A 27,339-nucleotide genomic window follows, 5' to 3' on the forward strand; every position below is an offset into this window, starting at 1 on the left:
CATACTTAGTGACTGGTAAGGTACTTAAGGTACTAAGTAGGGATACTTAAGTTTTTGATTGATTAACTTAAAAGTTGCTGATTGATAAAGAGAGTTTGATTCACTCTTCACACCAAATTCCTTTTATGACACAAATATGGTCATGATACCCAAACCAGGAAAAGCAAAGAGAAAGAAAACTATAGACTAATTTCTCTAATTTATATTGATGTAAAATTTTAAAATAAAATAGTAGCAAAGAGATTAAAGCAATATATATCACAAAGATCATTGGCTATGACCAGGTGGAATTTATACCAGGCATAGAGGGCTGGTTCAAAATTAAGAAAACTATCAGTATAACTGACCACATCAATAGCACCTTCTTCCCCCCCCCACCCCCCAATCATATGGTTATCTCACTAGATTCAGAAAAAGCTTTTGACAAAATATAACACTCATTCCTATTTAAAAACATAACACTAGAGTACATTGGAATAAATGAACTTTCCTTAAAATAATGAGTAGTGTCTATCTAAAATCACCATCAAGGACAAGCTAGAAGCCTTCCAAAAACAATCAAGGATGAAATAAGAATGCTAGCTATAACAATAAAAGAAAATGAAACTGGAGGGATTTGAATAGGCAATGAAGAAACAAAATTATCACTCTTTTATTAAATGGTAATAAACCTTAAAAGGGAGGCACTGGTGGAGACCACTGCATGTTTGGGGTGCTTAAAGGTTTGCTGAATAGATTAGCTTGGTTTGTCCCTTAGTTCCTAATAAAGAAGGGTATGAACCAAAGCATGTAGTGTAGAGAAGGTAAAATTTGCTTAACTGATAAGCTGCCCACAAGGCTTAAAGTAACAAACACACTTACTTTATTGATCTACAGATAAAAAGTTACTGAGCAAAGATTAGTAACTGCTTAGATCTCCAGCTCTACTGCTTGACAGTCTTGCAGCTGGATGAGTCTTGAAGAAGTTATGCCAATTCTAGCTGCTACACATCATTTACACTGTTTAACTTTGACCACAGGATTAAGAAATCAAGACATTATTTTAGTTTAGCTTGCAAATGCACGGTATGGCTGGTGACTGAATCCAATTTCTTTTATATTTTTCTTTAGTTCTTCCACTTTTTGAATATAAGCTTTTATGGCATCTTCTTTGGATTTCCCTTTCAAAGACTTCCAAGCATCCCATTTTGCCTTGCCTTTGAAGTCCATTATGTAAGAGGGAAATAGGTTTGAAGCATTTTGGAATCTCAGCTCCTGTCTTTCTAAGCTTCCAAAATGCTTCAAACCTATTTCCCTCTTACAGTCATGCCAGGGAGGTCTGTATTTATATCTCCAACTATTGCTTGTTTGTAGTGGGAATAGATGAAAAACATCTCATCATCATTTGGTTTAGACTTTAGGTCTTTGACTTCTGAAGTAGCTTTTTCAAATTCAACCTGAGACATGCTGCAGATTAGTGTGATGGGGAAGACCGACTGAGATGTTGCAGCGAGCGAGCTCTAAGTTTGAGTTGGACTCAAAACTATCCCTCTTCGCAGATGATATAATGGAATACTTCATATATATTTCATATACTTCAATCCTAGAGAATCTGCTAAAAAAGTAGCTGAAACAATTAACAACTTCAGCAAAGTTGCAGGATATAAATTCTGAAATCATCACCACTTAAATCTTTAGCATTTCTATATAGTACCCATCAAAATCTATTAGGAAGAAACAGAGAACTTCCATTTAAAATAACTGCAGGAGTTTGGGAGTTTACCTGTCAAGACAAACCCAGGAACTATGATAACACAATTACAAAACACTTTTCACACAAATAAAGTCAGACAACTTGAGCCAGTAACAATAATATAGTCACTGATCAATAGTGAAAGATGGCTACCCTAACCAATATAATGATCCACGACAGTTCCAAAGGATTCATGATAAGAAAATGCTATCCACCACCAGAGTGAGAACCAATGAGCTCAGAAAGCAAATTGAAGTATAATTTTGACACTTGTTTTATTTTTCTTACTTTTTATTTTGCAAAATAGCTAATATCAAAATATGCTTTGCATGATTTCACATATATAACTGATATCATATTGCTTGTCTTCTCAGAAGGTAGGTGAGAGGATGGTAGAGCGAGAGAATTTGGAACTCAAAATGAAAACAAATGAACAAATAAAATAACCAATTGAAGAAATATTGATTGCTCATGGATAGGCTAAGTCAATATAATAAAAATGACAATTCAACCAAAATTAATTTACTTATTTAGTGAGAGCTAGGAAAAAGCAATAACAATAATATTGTTTTAATTAACCTGAAGTAACAAAAGGTCAAGAATATCCAGGAAACCAATGGGGGAAAAATGTGAAGGAAGGTGTTTAGCAGTACCAGATCTCAAACTATATGACGAAGTGGCCATCATTAAAACAACCTAGTAGTGGCTAAGAAACAGAGTGGCAGATTAGCCGAATATATTAGGTACATAATGCACAGTAGGTAATAACCAAAGTACACTAGTGTTTGAAAACCCCAAAGATCTAAGCTTTGGGAGCAAGAACTTGCTATCTGACAAAAATTGCTGGGAAAACTTGAAAGTAGTTTGGCAGAAACTAAATATAGACTAGTATCTCATACCATATACCAAGATATGGTCAAAATGGACACATAATTTAGTAATAAAGAGTAGTATCATAAGCAAGTATTATTTTACCTGTCAGATCTATGGATAAGGGAAGAATTAGTGACTAAACAAGAGATAAAGAGCATTACAACATGTAAAGTGGGTAATTTGATTATATTAAGCATAAAAGGTTTTGCACAAACAAAATCAGTGCAGCCAGATTAGAAAGCAAGAAACTGGGGAAAAAATGCACAGCAAGCTTTTCTATCAAAGGCCTGATTTCTCAAATATATAAAGAACCAAGTCAAAGGCATAAGAATACAAGTCATTCCCTAACTGAAAAAGGTCAAAGAATATTAACAGGAAGTTTTCAAAAGAAATCAAAGTTATCTCTAGTCATATGAAAAAAATGTTCTAAATCACTACTGATTAGAGAAATGCAAATTAAACAATTTTAAGGGACAATTTCACAGCTATCAGAACGGCTCATATGGCAGAATAGGAAAATGACAAATGTTGGAGAGGATGCAGAAAAATAGGGGCACTATGCACTGTTGGTGGAATTGTGAAGTGAACCAACCCTTCTAGAGAACAATTTGGAACTATGCATAAAAAACAAAAAAAACCCTTTGACCCAGCAATACCATTGCTTTGTATCCCAAAGAAATCAAAGAAAAGAGAAAAGAACTAATAGGTACAAAAATATTTATAACATTTCTTTTTGTGGTGGTAAAGAATTGGAAATTGAGGAAGTGTCCATCAATTGGGGAATAGCTTGAATAGGCCATGGTATATACTTCTGTTAGAATTGCACTAAAAGAAATGACAACCAGAATGCTTTCAGAAAAACCTGGAAAGACTTACATGAACTGATGAAAAGCAAAGTGCGCAGAACCTGGAGAACACTGTACACAGTAAGAGCAATATTGTAAGATGATCAACTTAATAATTCAGCTATTCTCCTGAAAAAAATGATCTAAGACAATACCAAAGGACTTATGATAAAAAAAAAAAACGTTATCTACCTCGAGAGAAAGAATTGATGGGGTCCGAATGCAGGTCAAAGCAGGATTTTTAAAACTTTATTTTTTTTTTTGCCTTTTTACTCTTTTCTTTTGTAATATGGCTAACAGATATGTTTTGCATGACTGCACATGTAAAATATAAAATTTCTTGTCTTCTCAAAGGAGAGAAAGAATTTGGAACTCAAAATTTAACAAAATGAATGTTAAAAAGTTTTTACATATAATTGAGAAAAATAAACATTTTTTAAAACATATATAAAATAAAGAGAACAAGTACAAAGTAGTTAATCACAAGGTAGTTTTAGAGAAAAAGTACTAGTAGTTGGGGAAATCTGTACTCTATAAGTACATAGCTTGTAGGTGGGCTGAACTTACATGCTCAGAAGTCTGTGGGCTTCTATCCAAAGGCATTGCCCTTCATATATTTCACTCTGTTAGGGGAACTCCCTAGGTTATTAGGCAAGAGGATCTAATATTAGAGGTAGAAAATATATCCCAGATCAGAAATTTAAATATATTTGATAGGTTCCCACATATGCTCATTTAACCATTAGCTTTTCTAATCTACAAGGTACTAAAGTTGCTCCCTCCAACACTTCTTGAAACCCTTTTATTAAATGGTCGTACTTACAAGTATGGCAGCTAAGTGAACCAAATTACAAAATAATAGTACTTGAAATTACTGAAATCATTTGTGATTCTATCATATATAATAATTAGAAGAACCAAGAATGAAGAAGGATAGGACTTTCTTTTAAACACAGACATATATACATCCCTTTATAATACAACATTCTGTCCTGTTTTTGTCCCTTGGCACAAACTATCCCTCATATCTGGAACATATTCCTTACTCACTCAGCTCTTCCCCTTATGATCCTGCCCTTTCTCCAAGACTCTGCTCAAGTGCTACCTACAGAAAATCATTTCTGATTGCCTTAGGTGTTAATAAACACCTCTCATCCCTTTATGTCCATCACCATACTATGTAAATGCTTTTTCTTTTTTTAAAAAACCCTTACTTTCTGCTTAGAATCAATACTGGATGTTGATAACTATCCTCCATTTTGTTTGTTTTTAAATCTGTATATAATTTGTTTCTCCCCAGGATACTTTAAACTCTTTAAGAACAGGAAAAGGGGGAAGCTAGGTGGCTCAGTGGATTGAGAGCCAGGCCCAGAGGGGAGGTCCTGTGTTCAAATCTGACTTAGACATTGCCCAGCTGTGTGACCCTGGGTAAGTCACTTAACCCCATTGCCTAGCCCTTCCCATTCTTCTGCCTTGGAACCAATTAGAACCATACTGATTCTATGGTGGAAGATAACGGTTTAAAAAAAAAGTTTTGGTCTTTGAATCATCAGTGCCTAGCACAGTGTTTGCCTAAGAAATGTTCAATGAATAAAATTACAATTATATTGGCTAACATTCATGCAGCATTTTGAAGTTTTCAGAGTGTTTTATATATCTCATTTAATCAAAATTTTTAAAAGCTCTGTACCATCATACTATTTTGTATAATCTTTTCTTAAACAGATTGACTTCCAATGGTCCACTTTTCCTCATGAATGAATTCAGCTAACAATGGCATATGATTTAATAGTGATGTAGATTTTCCTTTCTTTAGCATTAACTTTTGATACATTGGGAAGGAGGGATAAAATGAGAACCTTGCTCTAACATAGTATTAATGGACTCAGAAGGAAATTGTCTCCCCCTACCTCTAGTTTTTTATAGAGGCTTAAAAGGTTATCTCTATAATGAAAAGTTCTATTTCCTAAAATAAACATTATAAAATAATTGGATCGTATTTTAATTCCTTTAACTAAAATTGTTGGGAGTAATGAAGCAGAAATAGGATTTTTTCCCTTAGCATTCAAATTTTGATGCAGTCCACTAATTAAAGTAAGTTTTAATTTTAACAAACTAAATTAGAACAGAGTAAACAAAAATTTATATAAGGAAAGAAATACAACATGTTTCATTTGGTAGATCTGTAAAAGCTATACATTGTATAGAAGAAAAACTCTCTAGAACTAAGGGAGGTTTTTCAGGAGCAGGTGGTTGTCCCCCATAATATTAGGACTTAAAAGTTAGAAGGATAATGAAATTGGTAAAAACAAATAAAAACAATTTAAAATTAAATTTTGGTGGAACTGCAGGAAAAAAATATGCACTCTACCATTGCTGAGGTCAAAGTAAGGCACCTATTTGGGAATCAAAATTTTTTTTGTTTTAATTTCTTATAATAGTTTTAAATTCTAGCTTTGCTACCTCCTATTTGTACGACTATGATTTAACTTCTCTTTAAAATGAAAGGCTTGGATTTCATGGCCTCTAAATTTCTTTCCAGTTCTAAATCTAGAATCTTATGATCACATGCCATTTCTAGAAAGTAGTTTGGTAATAACACGACAAGAAGCAAAATTCATTGACTCTGAAATTTCGCTATAGAAAGTATACCATCATCAAGAAGTAATTGAAAATAAAGGAACTATCTCTACATAAATGTTTATGGCTGCATAAGCCCAATTTCTTATCTGAGTAGCAGGGAACCTTGAATAAGACACCACTGTAGCAAGTACGCTTTCAAAAAACCACAAGAATATGAGGCAAACTTTTATAATGTAAACAAAGGAAGAAAGCAATGTTATAACATCCTTGAAATGTTTCCACTGTTGATACTTTCCCCACTTAACAAGAAATATGCTCTCCCACCCTCACCCCTATAAAAGTTCCTATCTCTGCCATGTATAAGAGGAACAGAGCTCAGAGCAATGTTTCTCTTGATTTAACAAATAACATCTTTTCTGGTGATATGACTGGTCTGGATCTGGTTCTGACAACACTATATAATAGTAAAAATTGAAAACAATCTGATTGTCCAGCAGCTGAGGGACAGATAATGTATATGTAATGAAATGCCAAAAAACATTAGGAATTACAAATATGAAGGATATAATGAACTACAGGAAGATTTATGTAAAATAATGCAAACTGAAAAAATAACTATGTTCTCATACATGTGAATATACAACCATAGGAATTGGAGTAAGGATTTAGATAAGTTAATAATAAATTAGGTTTACTTGTATATTGAAAAATTTTTCTCTGTAAATGTTTGCAATTTTTTTCACTACAAATTTTATAGGAAAAAATGTGTATACCCCCAAACATCCTTAATTTATTTTAATATATTCATTCATGAATTTATCTGAATATAATTTAATCTATTTTTTCTCTTTGCGCTATTATCTGAGTATATGAATTAGCTACCTGCTCTGTAATGTACCAACTATTTGTCTAAAAACTCTTCTAATAATTTTTTTTTAATTTTATTTTAAACCCTTAACTTCTGTGTATTGACTTATAGGTGGAAGAGTGGTAAGGGCAGGCAATGGGGGTCAAGTGACTTGCCCAGGGTCACACAGCTAGGAAATGTCTGAGACCGGATTTGAACCTAGGACCTCCCGTCTCTAGGCCTGGCTCTCAATCTACTGAGCTACCCAGCTGCCCCCTCTTCTAATAATTTTTAAAAATACCTTTCAATTCTGGTATTAATTTAATCATCACATATTAAGGATTTACTATGCACATGGCACTGTACTCTGCACGGGAGGTCGATAAAAAATTTTATTCCATTTATGCCCTTCATGGTTTTCTACATTTTAATTCTACAAGCTTTTCCAGAGTTGAAAAATCCTAATAAGTGTTTAAAATAGCCATTTTCAATGTCAAGTTACAACTGTGAGCCAAATTATTCTATAAAACGTCAAATTTTTTTAAAAATCGTCTTCACTTCCAAATTCTCACCCTTCCTCCAATCCATTCCTCCAGTCACCCAGTGAGAAGGCAAGAAATATGATAGCAATTATATATATACACATATATATTCATGTAATCGGCGATATTTAAAAAATTAAACTACCTTCTTAAAATAAAAACAAAATGTCTTTCTTCAGTGACTAACTAGAATGCCATTAAGAAAGGGCAATTCCAAGAACTTCAGATATATTAATAATACTGTAGTGTTCAACTGTGCTCTTAAAAAAAGATGTTCACAATTCATTCTGAGCTTGAAACAAAACTATTTTATGTTGCATAGCCTGAGAGATCAATTATAATGACTTAGTTAACAAACATCATACTTGATTCCATGACACCATGGATAACTAGGTTATCTGAATTAAAGATTTTGAGATTTCAAATAACAATACAGAAAAGCCACTCTCTTCCCCAAAGGATTGTCCCAAAATAGAATATGTATTGTTTCTAAAGTAGAGAGGTATATTGATCCTTCGGAAATTCATCTCCCACATTCCTGGGGAGTCTACACTCCATCCATCGGTACAGGTCCAGAGCCCTCTTAATTGTGACCACTTCAGTGTCTAAGTGTTTTCGAAAACTGCCTCCTCCCCAACTCTTTAAAACAAAATAACTATTCGTGGTTCAGCTCTTCCCCGAAAAATACTGAAGAATGGCATCTCCCATGCTTCCTCAAATCCTCAGGGCAGAGTTCTCTCAGGGCCATGGTGCCAAGAACTTGTGCCTGCTAAGTAACACATCTGCAGTCTCCGTCTCTTGGCGACCAAAAGAGGAGCTATAGAGATTCTGGAGGAAGAGAAGGATGAAGGGAGGGGATCCTCCCCACATTTGGAATGAAAAAAGACTTGGTCTGAGGAAGAGGGAAAGTGGCAGATGAGATGAGGGAGAAAGAGGATATCTCCAGATGGAGTCGTTTTCCTTTATTTTAATTAAAAATTATAACTAGCAGAGAGGGGAGATGGAGAAGGGAGTCAAACATTTCTTGAGCCAATCCTGGGACTCGGGAGGGAAAAACAACCCTAACCCGCTTACCCCGAGGACATAAAGGATGCTAGGGAGGAAGATTTTCCCTCTAGGTTCGTTCGCTCCCGGGGCTCGTGGGCCCAGTCGAAGGTTGGCAACCGGTGCCCACCCTTGCTTCGGGGTCCGGCCTCCTAGCGGCCCTGCACGTCCCCCCCATTCCCACTTCTCTTCTGTTCCTCGCCCTCCCCCACTCCCTTCTCCTAGGATCAAACCTCTCTTCGCGGGGACCCGCAAGAGCAAGAACGACTTTGGGAGAGCCTTCAGAAAATACCTGAGTCCCAGGGATTGTGCCAGCGGCGACTGAAGCAGGAGGGACCAGAAGCAAGAAACACTGGGGCGGGAGCCTCACTGGCCTCCAGTCAAACCCCGACGGACACATACAAGTAGGGCGGAGAACTTCCGGCCGAAGCCCCGCCGCCCCGAGATCGAGCAGCATCACTTCCGCCTATGCCCTGGCCTTCATCCATCTCTCTTTCCCTCCCCTAAGCAGTCATTTGCGGCTGCCTTCTCCTGGCCTCTTTCAAGCGATTTAGGCTGGTGTGGGTTGTTAAACATGTCTTGAAGACTACATATCCCAGAATTCTCACCTCCCCTTGGGAGGTTTCATTCCGGGTCAAGAGATCGCGCGCCGGCTGGTCACCATGGAAGCGGTCGGTTTGGTCACGTGGTGGCCCTGGTTACGCCCGGTGCCAGCGGCTGGGTCTGGGGCCCGCAGCGGGGGCCATTTTGTTGAGGTCTGCCTCCTGTAGTCAGGGGCGGCTTGGGAACGCTCCGTTCCTGTGGGGCCGTGGCGCCAGCAGCAGAGGAAGAGGAGGAGGAGGGGGAGGAGGAGTGGGAGAAGAGGAGAAGGGGGGAATCAATCCAGGCCCCGGCTTCGGCGGCTGCTTTTCCCCTTCCACTGCTCGGGAGCCTGGAGAAGAGAAGGAAGGGAAGGGCTCTGCCGGGCCCCTAGGAAACTGCAATGGTTCCCCGCTGCCGTAGCTTCTTGACGCCCCTCCATGGCGTCCGCGCCCTCCGTGCTTCTCCTGTTCCAGGCCCCGTTCCTAGCCCCCAGTGCCTATCGGCCCCGGAACAGCTGCCGCCCTTCCACTACCGAGACTGATGAAAATCCACCTCGGCGGACGATGAGAGAGGAGAAAAGCTACTGCTGCCGCGGTGCCGCCGGCGACCATGGCTCCTTCCCCTCGGCCCCCCTAGCCCTGTCCACGACCACGCTCTTGCTCCCCGCCGAGGAGGCCATCACAAGTGGCTGGTCTAGGACTGGAGGAAACTTTCCAGGAGGGGAGGAAGAGGAGACCCGGCTCCTGCAGCTCCTCCGCACGGCGCCGGAGCCGTCCGAGGCCTTCCAAGCTCTGCAAGCTGCCCTGCCCCGCCGGGGCGGGCGCCTCGGTTTCCCGAGGCGGAAAGAAGCGCTCTATCGGGCTCTGGGCCGGGTGCTGCTGGAGGGAGGCCTGGAGGAGAAGCGACTTTGCTTGCAACTTCTCTCCGACGTACTCCGGGGTCAGGGGGAAGCGGGCCAGCTGGAAGAGGCCTTCAGCCTGGCTTTGTTGCCACAGCTCGTGGTCTCCCTGCGAGAAGAAAACCCGGCAGTGAGAAAGGATGCGCTGCAAATCCTGCACCAGTGTTTGAAGCGGAGCCCCTTGCAAGTGCTTCAGGCGCTCATACAGCGAGGCTTGGAGAGCACCGATGCTCGACTCCGGGCTTCCACTGCTCTACTACTCCCTATTTTGCTTACTCCCCAGGATCTGTTGTTCGGCCTAGATCTCACCGAGATCACTCTATCGCTGGCCCGAAAGCTTGGGGAGCAGGAGGAAGAAGAAGAGGCCGAGATAGCTTTTTCTGCACTGCAGCAAATAGGGGAGCGCCTGGGCCAAGATCGGTTTCAGTCTTACATCTCTCGCCTGCCCTCTGCCCTAAGGAGACACTACAATCGTCGTATAGAGGCCCAATTTGGGAGTCAGGTCCCTCATTATTTGGAACTTGAGGTCTCAGAGTTTCCTGAAGATCCCCATCCCAGTCCGGCAACACCTTCCAGCAGCCACCTCAAGTTTGGTGTCATTCCCCAGGAACTGCATTCTAGGTTGCTAGATCAGGAGGACTATAAGAGCCGGACTCAAGCTGTGGAGGAACTCAAGCAGGTGCTGGGAAAGTTTAGCCCTATCTCTACTCCTCACTCTAGTCTTGTAGGTTTCATTAGTTTATTGTATAACTTGTTAGATGATTCTAACTTCAAAGTGGTCCATGGCACACTTCAGGTACTGCACCTGTTGGTGACCCGCCTTGGGGAGCAGGTACAGCAGTTCTTGGGACCAGTCATTACTGCCACAGTCAAAGTGCTAGCAGACAACAAGTTGGTGATCAAGCAAGAATACATGAAAATTTTCCTTAAGCTGATGAAGGAAGTAGGACCTCAGCAGGTCCTGTGTTTATTGCTGGAACATCTCAAACATAAGCATTCCAGAGTGAGAGAGGAGGTGGTGAATATCAGCATTTGCTCCTTACTGACCTATCCAAGTGAGGATTTTGACTTGCCCAAACTGGCTTTTGGCCTTGCCCCAGCTCTAGTTGATAGTAAACGTAGGGTACGACAAGCTGCTTTGGAGGCCTTTGCTGTATTGGCATCTTCAATGGGCTCAGGTAAAACCAGTGTACTTTTCAGAGCTGTGGATGCTGTGGAGCTTCAAGATAATGGAGATGGAGTGATGAATGCTGTGCAAGCCAGATTAGCTAGGAAAACTCTTCCAAGGCTAACAGAACAGGGATTTGTGGAATATGCAATACTAATGCCATCTTCTGCCCAGGGCAGATCAACCCACTTGCCTCATGGAGCTGATACAGACTGGCTTCTGGCAGGTAACAGAACTCAGAGTGCACACTGTTATTGTGGTGACCATTCAAGGGATAGTATGCAGATGTATGGATCTTATAGTCCATCTGCTGATCAGACTATCTGTACTCGAAGGGTGTTAAGTGCAGGAAAAGGAAAAAATAAATTACCATGGGAAAATGATCAACCTGGAGGCATGGGAGAAAATCCGACGTCCTGTTCAAAGGAAATAGAGCAGGTATGCATTTTCTCTAATTAGCATGGGTTGGGGCAGTGGAGGTTTTAATTTTTTAATGAATTTTAAGGAAAGATAGATATTTCTACATGTCAGGTAGTCCCTTGGAGGTGACTTATTTCAAAAAGATTTGTGCTAATTCATAAGTGTCCTTTATTAATGGAACAAATCACACAGATCTTGATGGATTTGATTCAGAGGCAACATGATATTCTGGAAGGAGCATCAGATTAAGAATCAGGACTTTCTGATTCTAGTCCTGACTCTTGGCTCTGCCCCTACATTAATTGTCTGTTAGGACTTGCTTGGGCAAGTCACTTAACCTCCCTAGGGAGGATCAAATGAGATGATATATGTAATGACTTAGTTATTGGCAAACACTATACAAATGTGACTGACTTAAACATAAATAATCAAGAATAATTTATTAATAATAGCTAACATTTATATAGCTTTTTAAGGTTTGCAAAACACTTTACAATACTATCTTATTTGATTCTCATAATCTTGATACCCATTTTATAGGGGAAGAAGACAAGTTAAATGACTTGCTTTGGGTCACACAAAAAAGCATCAACTAGATTTGAACTTAGGTCTTCCTTGAGTCCAGTCCCAGAATTTTATCCATTGCACCATCTAGCATTAAGCCCTTACTATAAATGTAGCAAGGTACTTTGCTGCTAAGTTTAGTTGGACATACAAGAACAAAAATGAATCAGTCTTTCCCTTAAGGATCTTAGTGTAAAGCCTTGTACCTGTGAGTGACTGAATGTTTGTGTGTGTATATGGCTATAAATAGTGCAGAGGGTAATCTTGGATAGGAAGACACTAGCAGCCTAGGGGACCAGAAAATGCTTCCTGTAAAGAGGTGATACTTGAGTTGGGTTTTGAAGGAAACCAGGGAGGTGAAGGTGAGAAAAGGAGCACATTCCAGGTATGAAAGATGAAGACAGTGCATCACACTATGCATGAGAAAAGCAGGTAGGCCAATTTGGCTGTAATATAGAGTAGAAGGGAGAATTGTATAAGACTAGAGAGGCAGTAGGGATGGGTTGGTAAAGAGCTTTTTATGCCAGATAGTTCTTAGAGGTAAAGGAGAGGACTGTACTAAGCGATTTCTTAATTTTCTTAATTTAAATTTCAAATTTTCTGAATCTGATGCTCTGAAATGATTTGAAGTCAGTGCTTTCTTAATTAGATTTTGAAGGTAAAAAAACTAAATCCAAAATGAAGAGTTGAAATAAACTTAATGAATTGTATATCACGAGTAGGATTCCAGCTGTTTCAAACCAGTTCATGTGTATACTTGTCACATAGTGAAAATGTGTAAGAGTTGTTGGTATTTAAAGCCTTTATCTTGGTTTAATTGTGTCTGTAGTAGCAATTAAACCTGCTGTCCTTCTGATATGAGGCAGCAAGGTACAGTGGAGAGGTCACTTAGTCAGGAAACCTAGACTACAGTTTACTGACTGTAGCATCTTGAATGAGTTATTTATCCCTCTGAACACCAGTTGTTTTGTTTTTCTTTTTTTGGTTTGCTTATTTTGTTTTTCTGTAAAATAGGAATAAATTCTACCCTACCTAACTGGATTCCATATAGCTTTATGCTGAATTATCGTAATCAAATTAGGACCTCACTACAGCAAGGATGTTATTTTTTTATTTTTTTATTCACATTGGATAGGAAGACACTAGCAGCCTAGGAGACCAGAAAATGCTTCCTGTAAAGAGGTGATGCTTGAGTTGGGTTTTGAAGGAAACCAGGGAGGTGAAGGTGAGAAAAGGAGCTGTTTCTAAGCTAAATTATTTGTGGTGTTTTAAGATTCGTAAAACATTTTACAAATATCTCATTTGATTCTCAAACAGCACTGAAGGTAGATACTATTATTATCCCCATTTTACAGATGAGGAAACTAGGGCAAAGAGAGGTTAAGTGGCTTAACGTAGGGTCCCATTACTAGTATATGTCTGAGGCTGAATTTGAACTCAGGTCCAGGACTCTATCTGCTATACCATTTAGCTGCATTATCTGGTTGCTTGTCTCTTAAGTCTCAGACTTTCCCTTCTCCCTTCATTCTCAGCATATGACTTTTTGCCTACTTAACTGAGAAGATTGAGGCCATATGTGAACTCCCTAATTCCTCTACTTCCCATTCCAGTTTAATCCTTACAATCTCAGAGGAAGAAGTGTAATTCAGCCTTAACTAGAGCTCACTCCATCTCCCTCTACCCTCAGACCTATCTACTTTTCTTCTCCATGACTTTACACATCTTCTTTCATTTATGCATCTTCAATTATGCCACCATAATTCATGGAGTCTTTTTTTTTTTCCAACTTAAAAACATGCCAAGGGGCAACTAGGTGGTTCAATGGATTGAGAGCCAGGAGGTCCTGGGTTCAATTCTAGCCTCAGACACTTCCTAGCTGTGTGACCCAGACCAAGTCACTTAACTCCTATTGCCTAATCCTTAACCACTCCTCTGCCTTGGAACTAATACACAGTATTAATTCTAAGATGGAAGGTTAGGGTTTAAACGAAAAAGAACCTGCCAGGATCTCCACTCTCCAAAATCAGCTGTCTTTTTATCATTCCATTCTCAAGCTATCATAATAATTTCTCTCCTTCGCTGTCAAACTGATAGAATAGTCTTCACCAGCTATTTAATGAAAGGAATATAAAGCGTACCTTAATAAGTTTATGCAAAAAACTTCAATTTTTGAACTATAACTTTTCAAATTTGCTCGAAAAGACAGACTTTGTTTTACTCTCACTAAAAGGTACAAACTTTTAGATCTATGTGTTCTCAGGATGATTAAAAATGGTAGCAAGGACAATGGTGATAAGCAAGTATCAATAGAGTTTTTGTGGAGTGGTTCTTATTGGAGAGTAAGGTATAAGAATACTGTAAAGATAGAATGGGGTTAGGTTATGAAGGGCTTTGATTGCTATATAGAGCATTTTGTATTTGATCCTGGAGGCAGTAGGGAATCGTTAGAGTTTATTAAGTTGGGGGAAGAGGTGACATGATTGGACCTATGCTTTAGGAAAATCATTTTACAGGCTGAATGCAGGTTAGAATAGAATGAGGAGAAACTGGAAGGAGGCGTACTTACCAGTAGGCTATTGCAGTAATCCAGGTATGAGGTGACAGTGGTGGCAGTGTCAGAGGAGAGATGTTGCAAAGGTGAAATCATCAGGCTTTGGTAATAGCCTGGTTATATGAGAGGCAAGAGATGATAATGAGTCATAATGACTTTAAGGTTGTGAATGTGAGGGACTGGGAGGAATAGGGCACGTGGGAGGGGGTAAGATTTTAGGGGAAGAGAAGTTCAGTTTAGACATTATTGAGTTTAGTTGTCCACTGAACATGTAGTTCAAAATGTCTGAAAGGCAATTGGAGATGAGAGATTGGAAGTTGGCAGAGAGACTGGGGCAAGAAAGGTAGATTTGAGAGTTATCAGCAGAGATAGTAATTAAATCCATGGGAGGTGTTGAGATCACCAAGTGAAGTAATATAGAGACAGAACTATCAGGGCCCCTTCTGATTAGAGAGCATAATCTGGAAGAGGATCCAGCAGTGTCAAAGGCTTCAGAGAGGTCAAGGAGAATGGTCATTTGGATTTGGCAACTAAGATTAGCAACTTCAGAGAAAGCTATTTCAATGAAATAAGATCAGAAACCAGATTGTAAAGGATTAAGAAGAAAGTAGGAGAAGAGAAAGTTGAGTTTCCTGTTGTACATTGTCTTTTCAAGGGGTTTAATTAAAAAGGTCAGAAGAGATATGGGATGGTTGCAGAGATGGAAGAGACATGCGCATGTTTGTAGGTAGGAGGGATGAGCCAGTAGACAGAGTGAGAGATTGAAAATAAGTCAAATTGAGAGAAGTAGGCAGTTCATTGGATAGAGAGCCAGGCCTAGAGATGGGAGGTTCTGGTTTCAAATCTGGCCTCAGATACTTCCTAGCTGTGTGACCCTAAGCAAGTCACTTAACCCCATTTTCCTAGTTCTTACCATTCTTCTAAGCCTTAGAACAGACAATTTATTGAAAAGATAAAAAAAAGAAAAGAAAAGAAGTGAAAGAGTGAGGATAGGAGAGGAACAATCTGTTGAAGATGTGATAGAATTCAAGTAACATGAAGTAAAGGGGTTAGCTTTGGTCAGGAATAAGACCACTTCATGTCATGAGATAAAGATGAAGGAGGAGATAAATGGCAGAAGGCATTTAATTGATAAATGAGGGAGAGGGAACTCACAGCAAATGCCTCGATTTTCACAGGAAGACAAGGTTCTCAACTGAGAGAGTTGAATGAGAAGGGAGCCTTGTGAGGTTGGGTGGGGGGAATGAAAACATTTGGAAGAGTCTCTGTGGAGATAATTGAGTTGACAAGGGAGGTAGCTTTGCCTGATAGCAATGTGGGTCCATCTGAGGTTGTGGAATATAAATTTTGGGGGGGACCCAGTCAGAATGGTTGTGTAATTTTCTTCATTGTTCAGCAGCAGGTGTATAGGAGGGAGATGGGTGTGATTCAAGGCTGAGGCTTGACTAGGAGTAAGTGGAAATATGATAAGGGGATTGGGGATTCAAGAAAGGAGAACTGTATAGATTTGAATTGGTTCACCAAGGAGTCAAGATGGGGAAAAGGAAAGTGTGGTTATTTCAGGGGAGATGTCCTGGGAGAGGATTGAGCTATCAAGGAATTGGAGGTTATAGAGGTTATAGTGTGGAAGAAAGGTTTTGTATGGGAAAGCTGAGGGAGGAATGAAAAGATTATAGTCTAATAAGGAGATTTCTGAATTCTTGAACATAGGGTACATTTGTGGGCAATAATAAGATCAGCTACTTACAGATACCGGCAATTGTCCCCTAAAAGAGTGATTTTTGTCATAAACTAACTCTCACACCAGAGGAAGAAAGAATTAGGATACTAGTAGTTTCACAAATAGCTACCAAAAATTTCCTCTCCAGAGGAATTACAGATTGGATAGTAGAACCCAGTGTTACCAACTCCAGTAGCCAAGTCAACCCCTAGAGCTCTCTGGAGAGATGTCACACAAAAAGGACACTGCCCTAGTTGAAGTACAAGCATTACTAGATGCTGGACTTCCCTCAACATACACGCTTCTCAGATTGTGTAGGACACTTAGCACCCATAGCACACCTACTTGTCAGCACTCCCTCAGAGCTGACCATAAGCTTTCCCTTATACAAAAAAGGTTTCATCTTTGATACACATTAGAAATGTTCATTTTCTAGTTTTTAGGGGGTCTTAGGGTAGTGTTTGGTTAAATGGGAGCACCAGCAATAAGCTTGTTGGCTCATTTTTACCTTTGCTTAGGATATAGAAATCAGTTTTCAGTAGAAACAGAGTGCTACAAAAATTTATTTTACTTGGGCTAAGATGAGCATTAGCACATCTGGAAAGAAATCTTTCTAACAAGGCATACGTGGTGAGATTGTGTAGATAAGCAAAAAATAGAGTATCCCTAAGGAGTTTTATTTTGTCTCCAACTAGCTGTTATCAAGGGAAATAGTTTTGAGGCTTGTTCCTTAGATGAAAAATAACAGAGCTCTTGCTTTGGAGTTTATAGTTTTCCTTTAATATTTTTCTAGTAAGTAGCATCCATTCATTAGGATAGCATTTGTCACCTTAAAAGTCCTAAAAAATAAACATATCCTTATATTTATTATGAATAGTTCTAGAACTACAGAGACCAGACATTATGGAATGTGTTGTTCCCAGTACAACGGGAAGTAATGTATTATCAACCTTGGAAAGGCAAGTTGGAGGTAGATTTGGAAGAACTATAAATATCAAACACAAATTTGCATTTGATCTTAGTGCAATTGTGAGCCATGGAAGCTTCTTGAGCAGAGAAATAGTATGGGGAGTAAGGGAATGGAAGAAAATGAGGATTCAAGTAGGGGTACTAGATTACAAATCTGGGTAAAAGGTGGGCAAATTTCTCTTAGCACAAATACCAGTAAGAGAAACAAAGTCTCCAAGCCAAAAAGAAATAGGTTTATTGAGAGAGGACTGGTCTCACAATAAAGCCAGACCCTGGTCAAGACCAGAGACACTGAGCTTAAGAGATAGCCTTTTTTATATACAAAAATCTGATGATCCAGTGTCAGGTCAAGATAGATATGGGATATAGCTAGAATCAGAATAGTATGAATATATAGCTTCCAGATGGACATGACTTAAGTGATGATGCAGATGCTGTGTAAGCTGGAAAGTACAAAATTATCACTTATGGATGGTACTCAATATCTGTTCTTAGGCCTGGACTTTACAAGGCCCCTGCAATTCTTGGAAAATAAGGGGATAGGGTCTGGTATACAAATAGTTCTTATGGATGTCAAGAGCAAGTCACCTAAGCTGGTAGCAAATCTAGGTCAGTACACCTTTAGGGATAAACATCCCTTGTCTGGCTATCTATGTCATTGCACCTCCTGTGATTAATCATCTGTCCCATCAGGATGTGGTGGGCTTGGTAGGAACATTTGGGTTACAGGCCTAAGGTCACAGTCTGTCATCAAGATTTAATACCACTCTAAACTGTATTTTTCTTAGCTAATGCTTCTAAATTATATCAGGTTAACTATATTACTTGACTATTAATTCATAACTAATGATTGTATTACAAAAATAATCATAAAGGCTAATACTATTATGACCATAAAAGGGGGTAGGGATTTTCATATTCACAAACTGCAAGGGGCAGTGATACTCTCAATAGATATAGAAAAGTTAGGAAGAGAGATGGGCTTGGGAAGAATAGTAAATATTAAGCGCCTATAATATGCACTGAGGCTACAGTGACAAAAATAGTCCCTGCTTTTAAGTAGGTTACATTATACTTGAGAATGGGGATGGGGGCAGATTTCAATATATACACAAGATTTATAAGTAAGTAAATAAAATTTTAAGAAAGAAAGATTTACAATTACTAAGGGCATCCTGAAAGGTCTATATGCATTTAAAGAAATTCTGTGTTTATAAAGAGTGCTAAAGGTATTTTAGTAGGGGATTACATGGCCATATCTGGTTTTATGAATAAGTTGACTTGACAACTAGATGGAATATAAATTGTAGAAGGGACTGAGTGGAGGTGGGAAAAAATACAATGATCCAGATGAGAGTTGAAACTACAAACAAGGTTTTGTAAGTGAAGATAAGGAGACTGATAAAAGATGTGGAGATAGAATTGACCAGACCTATTTGATAAACAGATTAAGGAAGAGGGAAAATTCAAGGATGACTCCCTGATTGGGAACCTTTGTAACTAGAAGTATAGTAGTGTCACCACAAAAATGGGGATTTGGGAAGGAAAGAAAAGTCCTGTTTCTGGATATATTGAATTTGAGATGGCTGTGGGACTTAGAGGTGATATTTAGCAGACATTTAATAATAGTGCAGTAGTAAAGTTCAGAGAAGACATTAGGGCATATAGATTGGGGAGTTATCTACATAAACATTATTGAACCCCAGTTCTTGAACAAGAAACCTTACTAAAATGTACCTGGCTAGTGACCTTAGTGAGAGGAAAACCTGTTCTCTCTCCTAAGGCAGACTGTTTCATTTTGTTTTATTGATTCTTGTTGTCTTGTGAGATCATTAGCTTGTACTTGCCCAATTCTAGTCTTTAAAGCCTGGTTTTCAGCTATGATCTTTTGATTTTCCTTTTCATTTTGGTCTATCCTGCTTTTCATAGCTTCCAGCAGGTCAATTCTGGTCTCCAATTTACTTATTACTTCATGTAATTTCTGGGCTTTTTTTCTCAAAGTGGGAGATTCTGTCTTTTAAACTTATTTTCTTTTTTTAATTACTTGCATTTCTATTTCTCACTTTTCTGCCCATTTTTCTTCTTTCTTACTTGGTTCTCCAACTCCATTTTGAGTTCTTTGAGAGCTTGTGCCAATTTTCTTTTTCTTTTTTTTTTTTTTTTTTTTTTTGGAAAGTTTGCTTGTTTGTCTCTCTCTGCTGTTGCCTCTGAACTCTGCTCTTTTTCTCCGTAGAAGTTATCCAGGGTCAGAGGCTTTCTCCATTGTTTATTTCTTTTGGTACTTGTGGATTGTGGTTCCTTTGCATTGGTACCCATTACTGTGCTCATTTTTTTCTCTGTATTACCTTGAGTTCTCAGCCAGAAGTCTGAGTGAGGCAGGCAGGCAGTTCTTGGTGTAGTGGGCTTTAAAGAGTCTTGCCCTGAGGCTATTTTTCCAGGCTCCTTTGCTTCTGCCTCAGACAGCCTGGGTCTACCCTGTTTCTTAACTCCAAATTCTGTGCTCCCTAGCCTCAGGTCCCAAGTCTCATTGCCAAGACCCCGTGGTGTCCTCAGCCAGCTCTGACTCTGGCACAGTAGGGGGGGAGGGGGGCGCGGAATGATCAGCTCACGCTTTGGTAGGTCTCGTTTTACTCCCTTATAGCATGGAAATACCCTAAAACTGCCTACCTTCAAGTCTGTGCCCTGTAGCTGAGCCCCTTCACTCCTCTGATTTTGATTTTTGTCCTTTTGTGACACTTTGTATCAGTCGGTTGTGAGGAGAGTCTTGACCCTTCCTTCTACTCTGCCACCATCTTAGCCTGGAAGTAAACTATCTCATTTTGGATAGTTCTAGAATTATACTTGGGGAGCTGTATTCTTTTATACACCCCCCCCCAATTATATAGAAAAACAATTTAACATTCTTTTAAAAAACTTAGTTCTAAATTTCTCCCTTCTTCCCACCCATCCTCCCTTAACTCCCTCCTACCCTTTTCCTCTGCCTGAGACAGTATGTGATCTGATATAGCTTTTAAATGTGTAGTCACATACAATATTTTTCCATATTAGTCATTTTGTGGAAGAGATCTCAAAAAAAAAGAGAAAGAAAAAATAAAATTTAGTATGTTTTGGTCTATGCTCAGATTCCATCTTTCAGATTTCTTTCTGTGAAGGGCAGATGGCATTTTTCATTATGCTTCTCTCAGATTGTCTTGGATCACTAAGTTGTGGAATAACTAGGACATTCATAGTTCATCAAAAAAATTTTGCTTTCATTGTACAGTGTTCTTCTCATTCTGCTTACTTCACTTCACATTAGCTCATGTATGTCTTTCCAGATTTTTCTGAAATCATCCTGCTCATCATTTTTATAGCAAATAATATTCCTTCATAATCATATACTACCTCTTGTTTAGCTATTCCCCAAATGATGACCCCTCAACTTCCAAATTCTTTGTTACCACAAAAAAAGCTATAATGAATATTTTTATACAAATAGGTCCTTTTCCTTTTTATTTTTTTTCTTTTTGGGATGCAGACCTAGTAATGGTATTGCAGGATCAAAGGCCCTTTGGGCATAGTTTTAGAGCCCTTTAGGCATAGTTCCAAATTGGGTAGTTGTATTCTTTACCAAGGGTTGGCATGAAATTGCAGATATGAATGATAATACCATAAAGGCAAATACAAAAGTAATAAAACTTTTTATAATACTTTGCAAATACAAAAGTAATAAAACTTTTTATAATACTTTGCAATAGGCAAGACTGTATTCTGGACAACTGGAAGGTACTCCAGAGCCCATCTAATTTTGCACTTTCATGTTTATGAGAAAATTGCAATTACAGAGAATAATAATAATAATAGTAATAAAAATTAATAATCATAGAGCATTTTCAGATATAAAAGTCTTAAATATATTATCCAGGATCATATGAATATTACAAAGAATAAATGCTATGTGATTTCAGAGGGAGGTATAAGACAATGTGACATAGAACAAATACCAGACTAATAGTCAAGAGATCTGGCTTCTATTTCTATCTGCAGCTAATTAATTATGGATTATAAGAAATTCAGACTGAAGTCTAGTTTTCCACATTTGTAGAATAAGGTGTTGAACTAGGTAAGTAAGTGGAAAAAAGCCTTTATTAAGTATTTACTGTATGTCAGGTACTATGCTAAATGCTGAAATTTAAATACAGCAAGGAAAATAGTCCTTGCCTTCAAAAAACTTGCATTCCAATATAGAACTTATGGGGCACTGGTGGCTATAGAAGAATATTTTAATCTGGGAAGGAATGGTAGTGTTGATTTGATTAATCTTGTGGGAAGAGAATAGGGAATTAGTTGGGAAGAAATGGATGAAAAGTAGGAAAATGTCAGGAAAACAGAAAATTTCGATTTTATGGAAAATAGGTCCCTTCCTGCCCTCAAATTCTATAACTCTCATCATCTAGATCTGAGGCAATTAGTAATAATCTGATTTTTTTTTAAAGTGGCAAATCTGGGGACGCTTACATATGTGGTAAATTCTTATCAGTCAGGAGCATAGGGTCTCAGAGCCAGAGCTGGAGTGCCAAATTAAAGGCCAAGGATGGCAGTTGGCAAAAAGACGATAGCTCCAGTAGTCTCCAATGTCCCTTCTGACCTTCAAATTCTAAGATACTGTATATACATACTATGTATACCTGTGGCATTTAGGGATGAGATCCAATAAAGGAAGTTGGTTCCTGAAGTTTGGACCTCAAAGGAAGGGTAGAACTTAAAGGCAGAGGAATGGGAAGGGCATTCCAGGGTAGGGAAAACAGTATGAACAAAGTCAGAAATGTACATGACATACCATTGTTAACCATTTTGACCAGAGAATAGTTTAGAGCAGTGATGGGCAAACTATTCCCTACAGGCCACTACAGTGATTAGGAAATTGTTTAAGGCAGTGATGGGCAAACTACGGCCTGGATCTGGCTCATGGGGAATAGTTTACCCATCGCTGGTTTAGAGGAATTATAGGTGAGATAGTGTTGGAAAGGTTGGTAGAAAAAAGATTGTAGAGATTCTTGCACTGTCAGATATGAGAGCTGGAATGTGATCCCTGTAGTCAGTGAGGAACCATTAAAGATTTTTGAAGTGGGGAGAGGCAGGAGTGGTACAAACCACTGAATTAGTCTCTAAAACTAAAGTTCCAACTTGCACTCATAAATTGGGATTCTTAGGGGTTGGGGAATGTCTACCTCCTGGTGCAAAGTATTCAAAGGATATGAACTTATAAAATTTTTTCCCCTAACCAAAATACTTACCTTTAATAATTAACCAGTAGACAAAATTAGCTCAAAGTAAAGCTATTTACTAATTTGGCCTCAAAACAGTATTAACAAAATGTTCCCCATAAATCTTGGATTCACTCTTCAGCAACTCAACTATGCAGAGTATCAGTGGAAAAACATGCACGCGCTTTATGCTAGTAGAGGTGCACAAATGTAAGAAACACAGATTGCCATAAGCAGTTTGTACCTCCTGCACTGTAGAGATTCAGTAACATTTTTCTTTTTGTGGTAGCCTTATCCTGCTCCCTTGGGTGCAACATCTTTACTAGATGAATCTCTCAGTTGTACTACTTAGGCTTGTTCCTTTCCGAAGCTTAACTCCTAACATGAACAGAACTTCTTTCAAGATTCAAAGAGGTCATACTCCTTATACTCATCTCCTACTCTCATTTCCTAGGCCAGTGATGACAAACCTTTTAGAGACTGAGTATAGGGCCCCTCCCCCACCCCACCCCAGAAACCAAGTGTTGTGCCCTTTCCTCCATGAAGTGCCTGGCAACCACCCCCACCCCCGTTGGGCTGCTGGGCAGAGGACTGGGTGAAGTGAGGAATGTCCTCTACAAGTGTAGAGAGGGGGAGTGGAGTGGCCTGAGTGCTCTGCCTCCTGTGGGCTGCCCCCCTTACCCCATCTGCACTCCCATTGGGCTACTGGGCAGAGGGGCGAGGGATGTTAAAAGATGTTGTCAGGCACAGTGGAGAGAGGGAGGGGAGCAGCTCCTGAGTCTGGTATAGGGTGGCCATGTGCCCACAGGGAATGCTCTGCGTGCCATCTTTGCCACCTGTGCCATAGGTTTGCCATCACTGTCCTAGACCTACTCCCTGCCAGTGGTGGTGGAAAGAGAGAAATCCAATTGGTCTTTGTCCTCCCTTTCCCAGACAATCAATGAGAAGTAATTAAGTACTGGGTTCTTGTTCCATAGCTAGCTCTCTTTACTACTGTAGGGATTAAATTTATGGTTGGACTAAATATGAGAGAATGGTCTCTGATTAAAAAATAATTAATACAGCTCAAGTTATAGAGATCCTGCTCTATAACCAGAGACTAATCTGAGTGGCCTGGGTGGTTGTCTGATGCAAAGAATGAAACAGATTGGAAGTGCGGCTTGTTAGCTCATAGTACTTCAAGAAATACTGAAGTAGCCACTTAAAGGAAATTAAAGATCCCTTTCCCCCAAAAGCCCAAGAAAGTTTCCCACAGTTACAGAGAACAAGATTTTTACTATAGTCAAAACAAAAGTCTTAGAAGCCTCCAGGCGTAGACAAAAACCTATGCTAAACTATCAACTTTAAGTGGAGCCTGGGACATCTCCGTTAGGTCAGAAAGCCCCGTCAGTTTCTCAGCCTTGATGGTATTAAACAATTTTTTGAGCCTCATTATTTTATTTTAATTCTGGGCAAAATGCCCTGCCAAGGGTTCGACCTTGGCCGTACCAGCCATCTGTGTTCTCGGGTAAAGGGGAACAGAGTTAGCCCCCCTCCTGCTGGAGTCCTGAGAGCCCAAAGCTTTTTCAATAAGACTATAATGCATTTTGAAGGAAGGTGAGAATTATGAAAGGAATCAAAAGAGGAATCTCAGATTTTTATCTTAGATATCCCACACCTGTCTCGTCCCGTATTTAGATAGGGCGGAAAGATCAATACACAGCTCTGCCGGTCTGTATTGATCTTTTGAGGGGGTCCAGATAAAAATATCTACTTGAGATTCTAATTTCTCTTAATAGCTCCCGACATCAAGTCAAAATGACTCTTTAACAGTTTTATTTACAGAAAGATAGGAAGAGTGAAAGTAGAAAAATGTAAAAGAGAGTAGAGTAAAATATCTAACCTACCACACTAAATATGGCTCAACAGGCTCAACTGGAGGGCCTGGTGGTGAATACCCATGAGGACTCCTTCAAGATGGGGAGGCCGCTAAGGAAACTAATCTCCTCAGAAGCCAGGAAAGGAGTCAGCTTTTCACTCACTCAAGCAGTGGCTCCAAAAGGAGAAGATCCAGGAGCAGTCTTACCAGAGTCCCCGATCCTCCATGCTCCAAATTCAGCCCCAAGACCTCCTGACAGGAAATTTTGGCCTCTTTTAAAGACCTTTCTTAAAGTCACTTCCTGTCCCTTCTTCCACTTTATAGGGACCAATTGCAATCTTTAAATTTGCTTAGCACTGTTGGGGGTGGGGGAGCAGTCAGTCACTTCTGGAGGTGTAAACCACTTTAGTAAATTGTTTGTGGACTTCCCAAGTAAGAATGAGAGAGTTAATCCCATCTTCACTACCAAAGTTCATGTTCCTTAGAATTATCTTTTGCCATTAGTGCTCCTTAGAAAATATCTTCCTTTTCTAAAGGGCCACCAGGGGTATGGCTTCAACTCTACATTGTCCTTTTTTCTTGAATTCCTATCTCCCTAATTACATTACGAATTATGCCCTATCAGTCCTCAGCCTTGAATCACTCCCACCATTTGTCACCTTTGCTCATGGGCTGTTGAACAAAGATGGAGAAAATCATACAACTAGTTTAACTGAGTCCTCTATAAATTTATGTTTTATAATCTCAACTGAGGTTCCCATTTTTGCTAGGTAATCTTTCTATACCTCCCTTGATAAATCACTATCCCACTCTCAATAGGGGCTCCTCCAAACCTTTTCATCCCTCCTCAAGGATCCTATGGCTCCCCTGTCCCTACTTTTTCAACTGAGAAAATACCATTCCATTACTAAGTCTGTATCCCAAAGAAATAAAAAAAAAAAAAGAAGAGAAAGGACATTCATTAAAAAAATTTTTTGAGTTTCAAATTCTCTTCCTCCTTCCTACCTTTACTCTTACCCCTCATCCCTTCCTGAGATAGTAAGCAATCTAATATAGATTTTACATGTGCAGTGTAAAACATTTTCCATATTAGTCATTTTGTGGAAGAGATCCTAACTGAAAATTAAAAAAGAAAAGTGAAATACAGTATGTTTTGTTCTACATTCACACTCAAGCAGTTCTTTCTCTGAAGGTAGATGACATTTTTCATCATGCCTCCCTGGGATTGTCTTGGATCACTGCATTACTGAGAATAACTAGGTCATTCACAGTTGTTCATCAAAAAATATTGCTTTGTTGTGTACAGTGTTCTTCTTGTTTTGTTTACTTCACTTTGTATCAGTTCATTTAAGTTGTTCTAGATTTTTCTGAAATCATACTGCTCATCATTTCTTATAGCACAATAGTATTGCATCATAATATATACTACAATTTATTTAGCCATTCCCCAGTTAATGGACAACCCCAAAATTTCCAATTCTTTGCTTCCACAAAAAAAAGCCACAATAAATATTTTCTTGTAAATAGGTCCTTTCCCTCTTTTTGAGGGATGCATACTTAGTAATGATTTTGCTGCGTCAAAGGGTATGCCTAGTTTTATTGTCTTTTAGGCATAGTTTCAAATTCCTTTCCAGCATGATTGGATCAGATCACAACTCTACCAACAATTAATATCTCAATTTTCCCACATCCCCTCCAACATTTATCATTTCCCTTTTCTGCATATTGGCCAACCTGATATTGTCCTAGCTATCTGTCCACTCTTCTGCTACTTTGCTGGTTCATCTTCCAGATCACACTCTCTTAACAAAAAGTGGCCGTCAGGGTTCTGTCTTGGGTTGTCTTCTCTCTATATACTATTTATTTCAGTTGGTGATCTCAATACCTCCCATGGATTTAACTACCATCTCTGCCTTTCCTGCCCCAGTCTCTCTGCCAACCTCTAATCTCCTATCCCCAATTGCCTTTCAGACATCTTGGAACTACATGTCCAGTAGACACCTAAACTTAATTATGTCCAAAACTGAACTTCTCTTCCCCTAAAATCTTACCCCCTCCCATGTGCCCTATTCCTCCCAGTCCCTCTAACTCACAACCTTAAAGATATCATAGATTCATCACTATCCTTCACCTTTCATATCGTTTCCCCTGACACTGCCACTATACTATACTATAAACCCTATAATACACACATTCTACTATAACCCCATATCACCTCATACCTGGATTATTGCAATAGCCTATTATTGGTGGTGCTGCCTGCTTCCATTTTCTCCCCATTCTCTTCTATCCTGCATTCAGCTAGTAAAGTGATTTTCCTAAAGTATAGGTCCAATTATGTTACCTCCTTTTTCCCTCCAGTGGTTCTTTAGAGCCTCTAGGATCAAATACTGTATAGCATTCAAAGCCTCTCATAACCTCGCCCCTTTCTACTTTTCTAGTTTTCTTAAATCTTACTCTCCAACATGTACTCTTTGTCCAATAACAACTGCCTCCTACCTATTCCAAGAACATGATACTCCACATATCAACTCCTGGGTTTTCTTTGGTATTCCTCATGCTTGGAATGTTCTCTTTCCTTAGATCAGTGATTCCCAAAGTGGGCACTACCACTCCCTGGTGGGTGCTGCAGCAATCCAGGGGGGTGGTGATGACCACAGGTGCATTTATCTTTCCTATGAATTGCTATTAACATTTTTAAAAATTAATTTCCAGGGGGCTAAGTAACATTTTTTCTGGAAAGGTATGCCAAAAAAGTTTGGGAACCACTGCCTTAGGTCATACAACTGACCTTATGGGCTTCCTTTAAGTTCCAACAAAAATCCCATCTTCTACAGGAAGCCTTCCCAAATCCCTCTTAATTAAGCCTCTATTATTCACATTTATCCTGCATATAG

General features: G+C 39.2%; 3 protein-coding genes across 4 annotated transcripts in view; 1 reads left to right on the forward strand and 2 right to left on the reverse strand.

The window, feature by feature from the left end:
- Nucleotides 1-8,846, reverse strand: part of KLHL28 (kelch like family member 28) — a 38,683-nt gene extending 29,837 nt beyond the window's left edge. Inside the window, exon 1 of the mRNA XM_044662053.1 lies at nucleotides 8,759-8,846. The gene's annotated coding sequence lies outside the window, so the exon portion shown is untranslated. The remainder of the gene's footprint in view (nucleotides 1-8,758) is intronic.
- LOC123235831 (acyl-CoA-binding protein-like) lies at nucleotides 1,035-1,445 on the reverse strand. Its single transcript, XM_044662055.1, has 2 exons — nucleotides 1,308-1,445; nucleotides 1,035-1,212 (listed from the first exon to the last, which is right to left on the reverse strand). Exons 1-2 carry the CDS (start codon nucleotides 1,443-1,445, stop codon nucleotides 1,048-1,050), a joined length of 303 nt encoding a protein of 100 aa, XP_044517990.1. The 3' UTR covers nucleotides 1,035-1,047.
- A 532-nt stretch (nucleotides 8,847-9,378) lies between the features above and the next one.
- Nucleotides 9,379-27,339, forward strand: part of TOGARAM1 (TOG array regulator of axonemal microtubules 1) — a 96,608-nt gene continuing 78,647 nt past the window's right edge. For both annotated transcript variants that reach the window (XM_044664905.1, XM_044664906.1), the window contains exon 1: nucleotides 9,379-11,552. In XM_044664905.1, coding sequence (XP_044520840.1) covers nucleotides 9,486-11,552 — 2,067 coding nt within the window. In that variant the 5' untranslated portion in view covers nucleotides 9,379-9,485. The remainder of the gene's footprint in view (nucleotides 11,553-27,339) is intronic.

This window comes from Gracilinanus agilis, chromosome 2, assembly GCF_016433145.1.
Source record: "Gracilinanus agilis isolate LMUSP501 chromosome 2, AgileGrace, whole genome shotgun sequence".
Lineage (NCBI taxonomy): Eukaryota > Metazoa > Chordata > Mammalia > Didelphimorphia > Didelphidae > Gracilinanus > Gracilinanus agilis.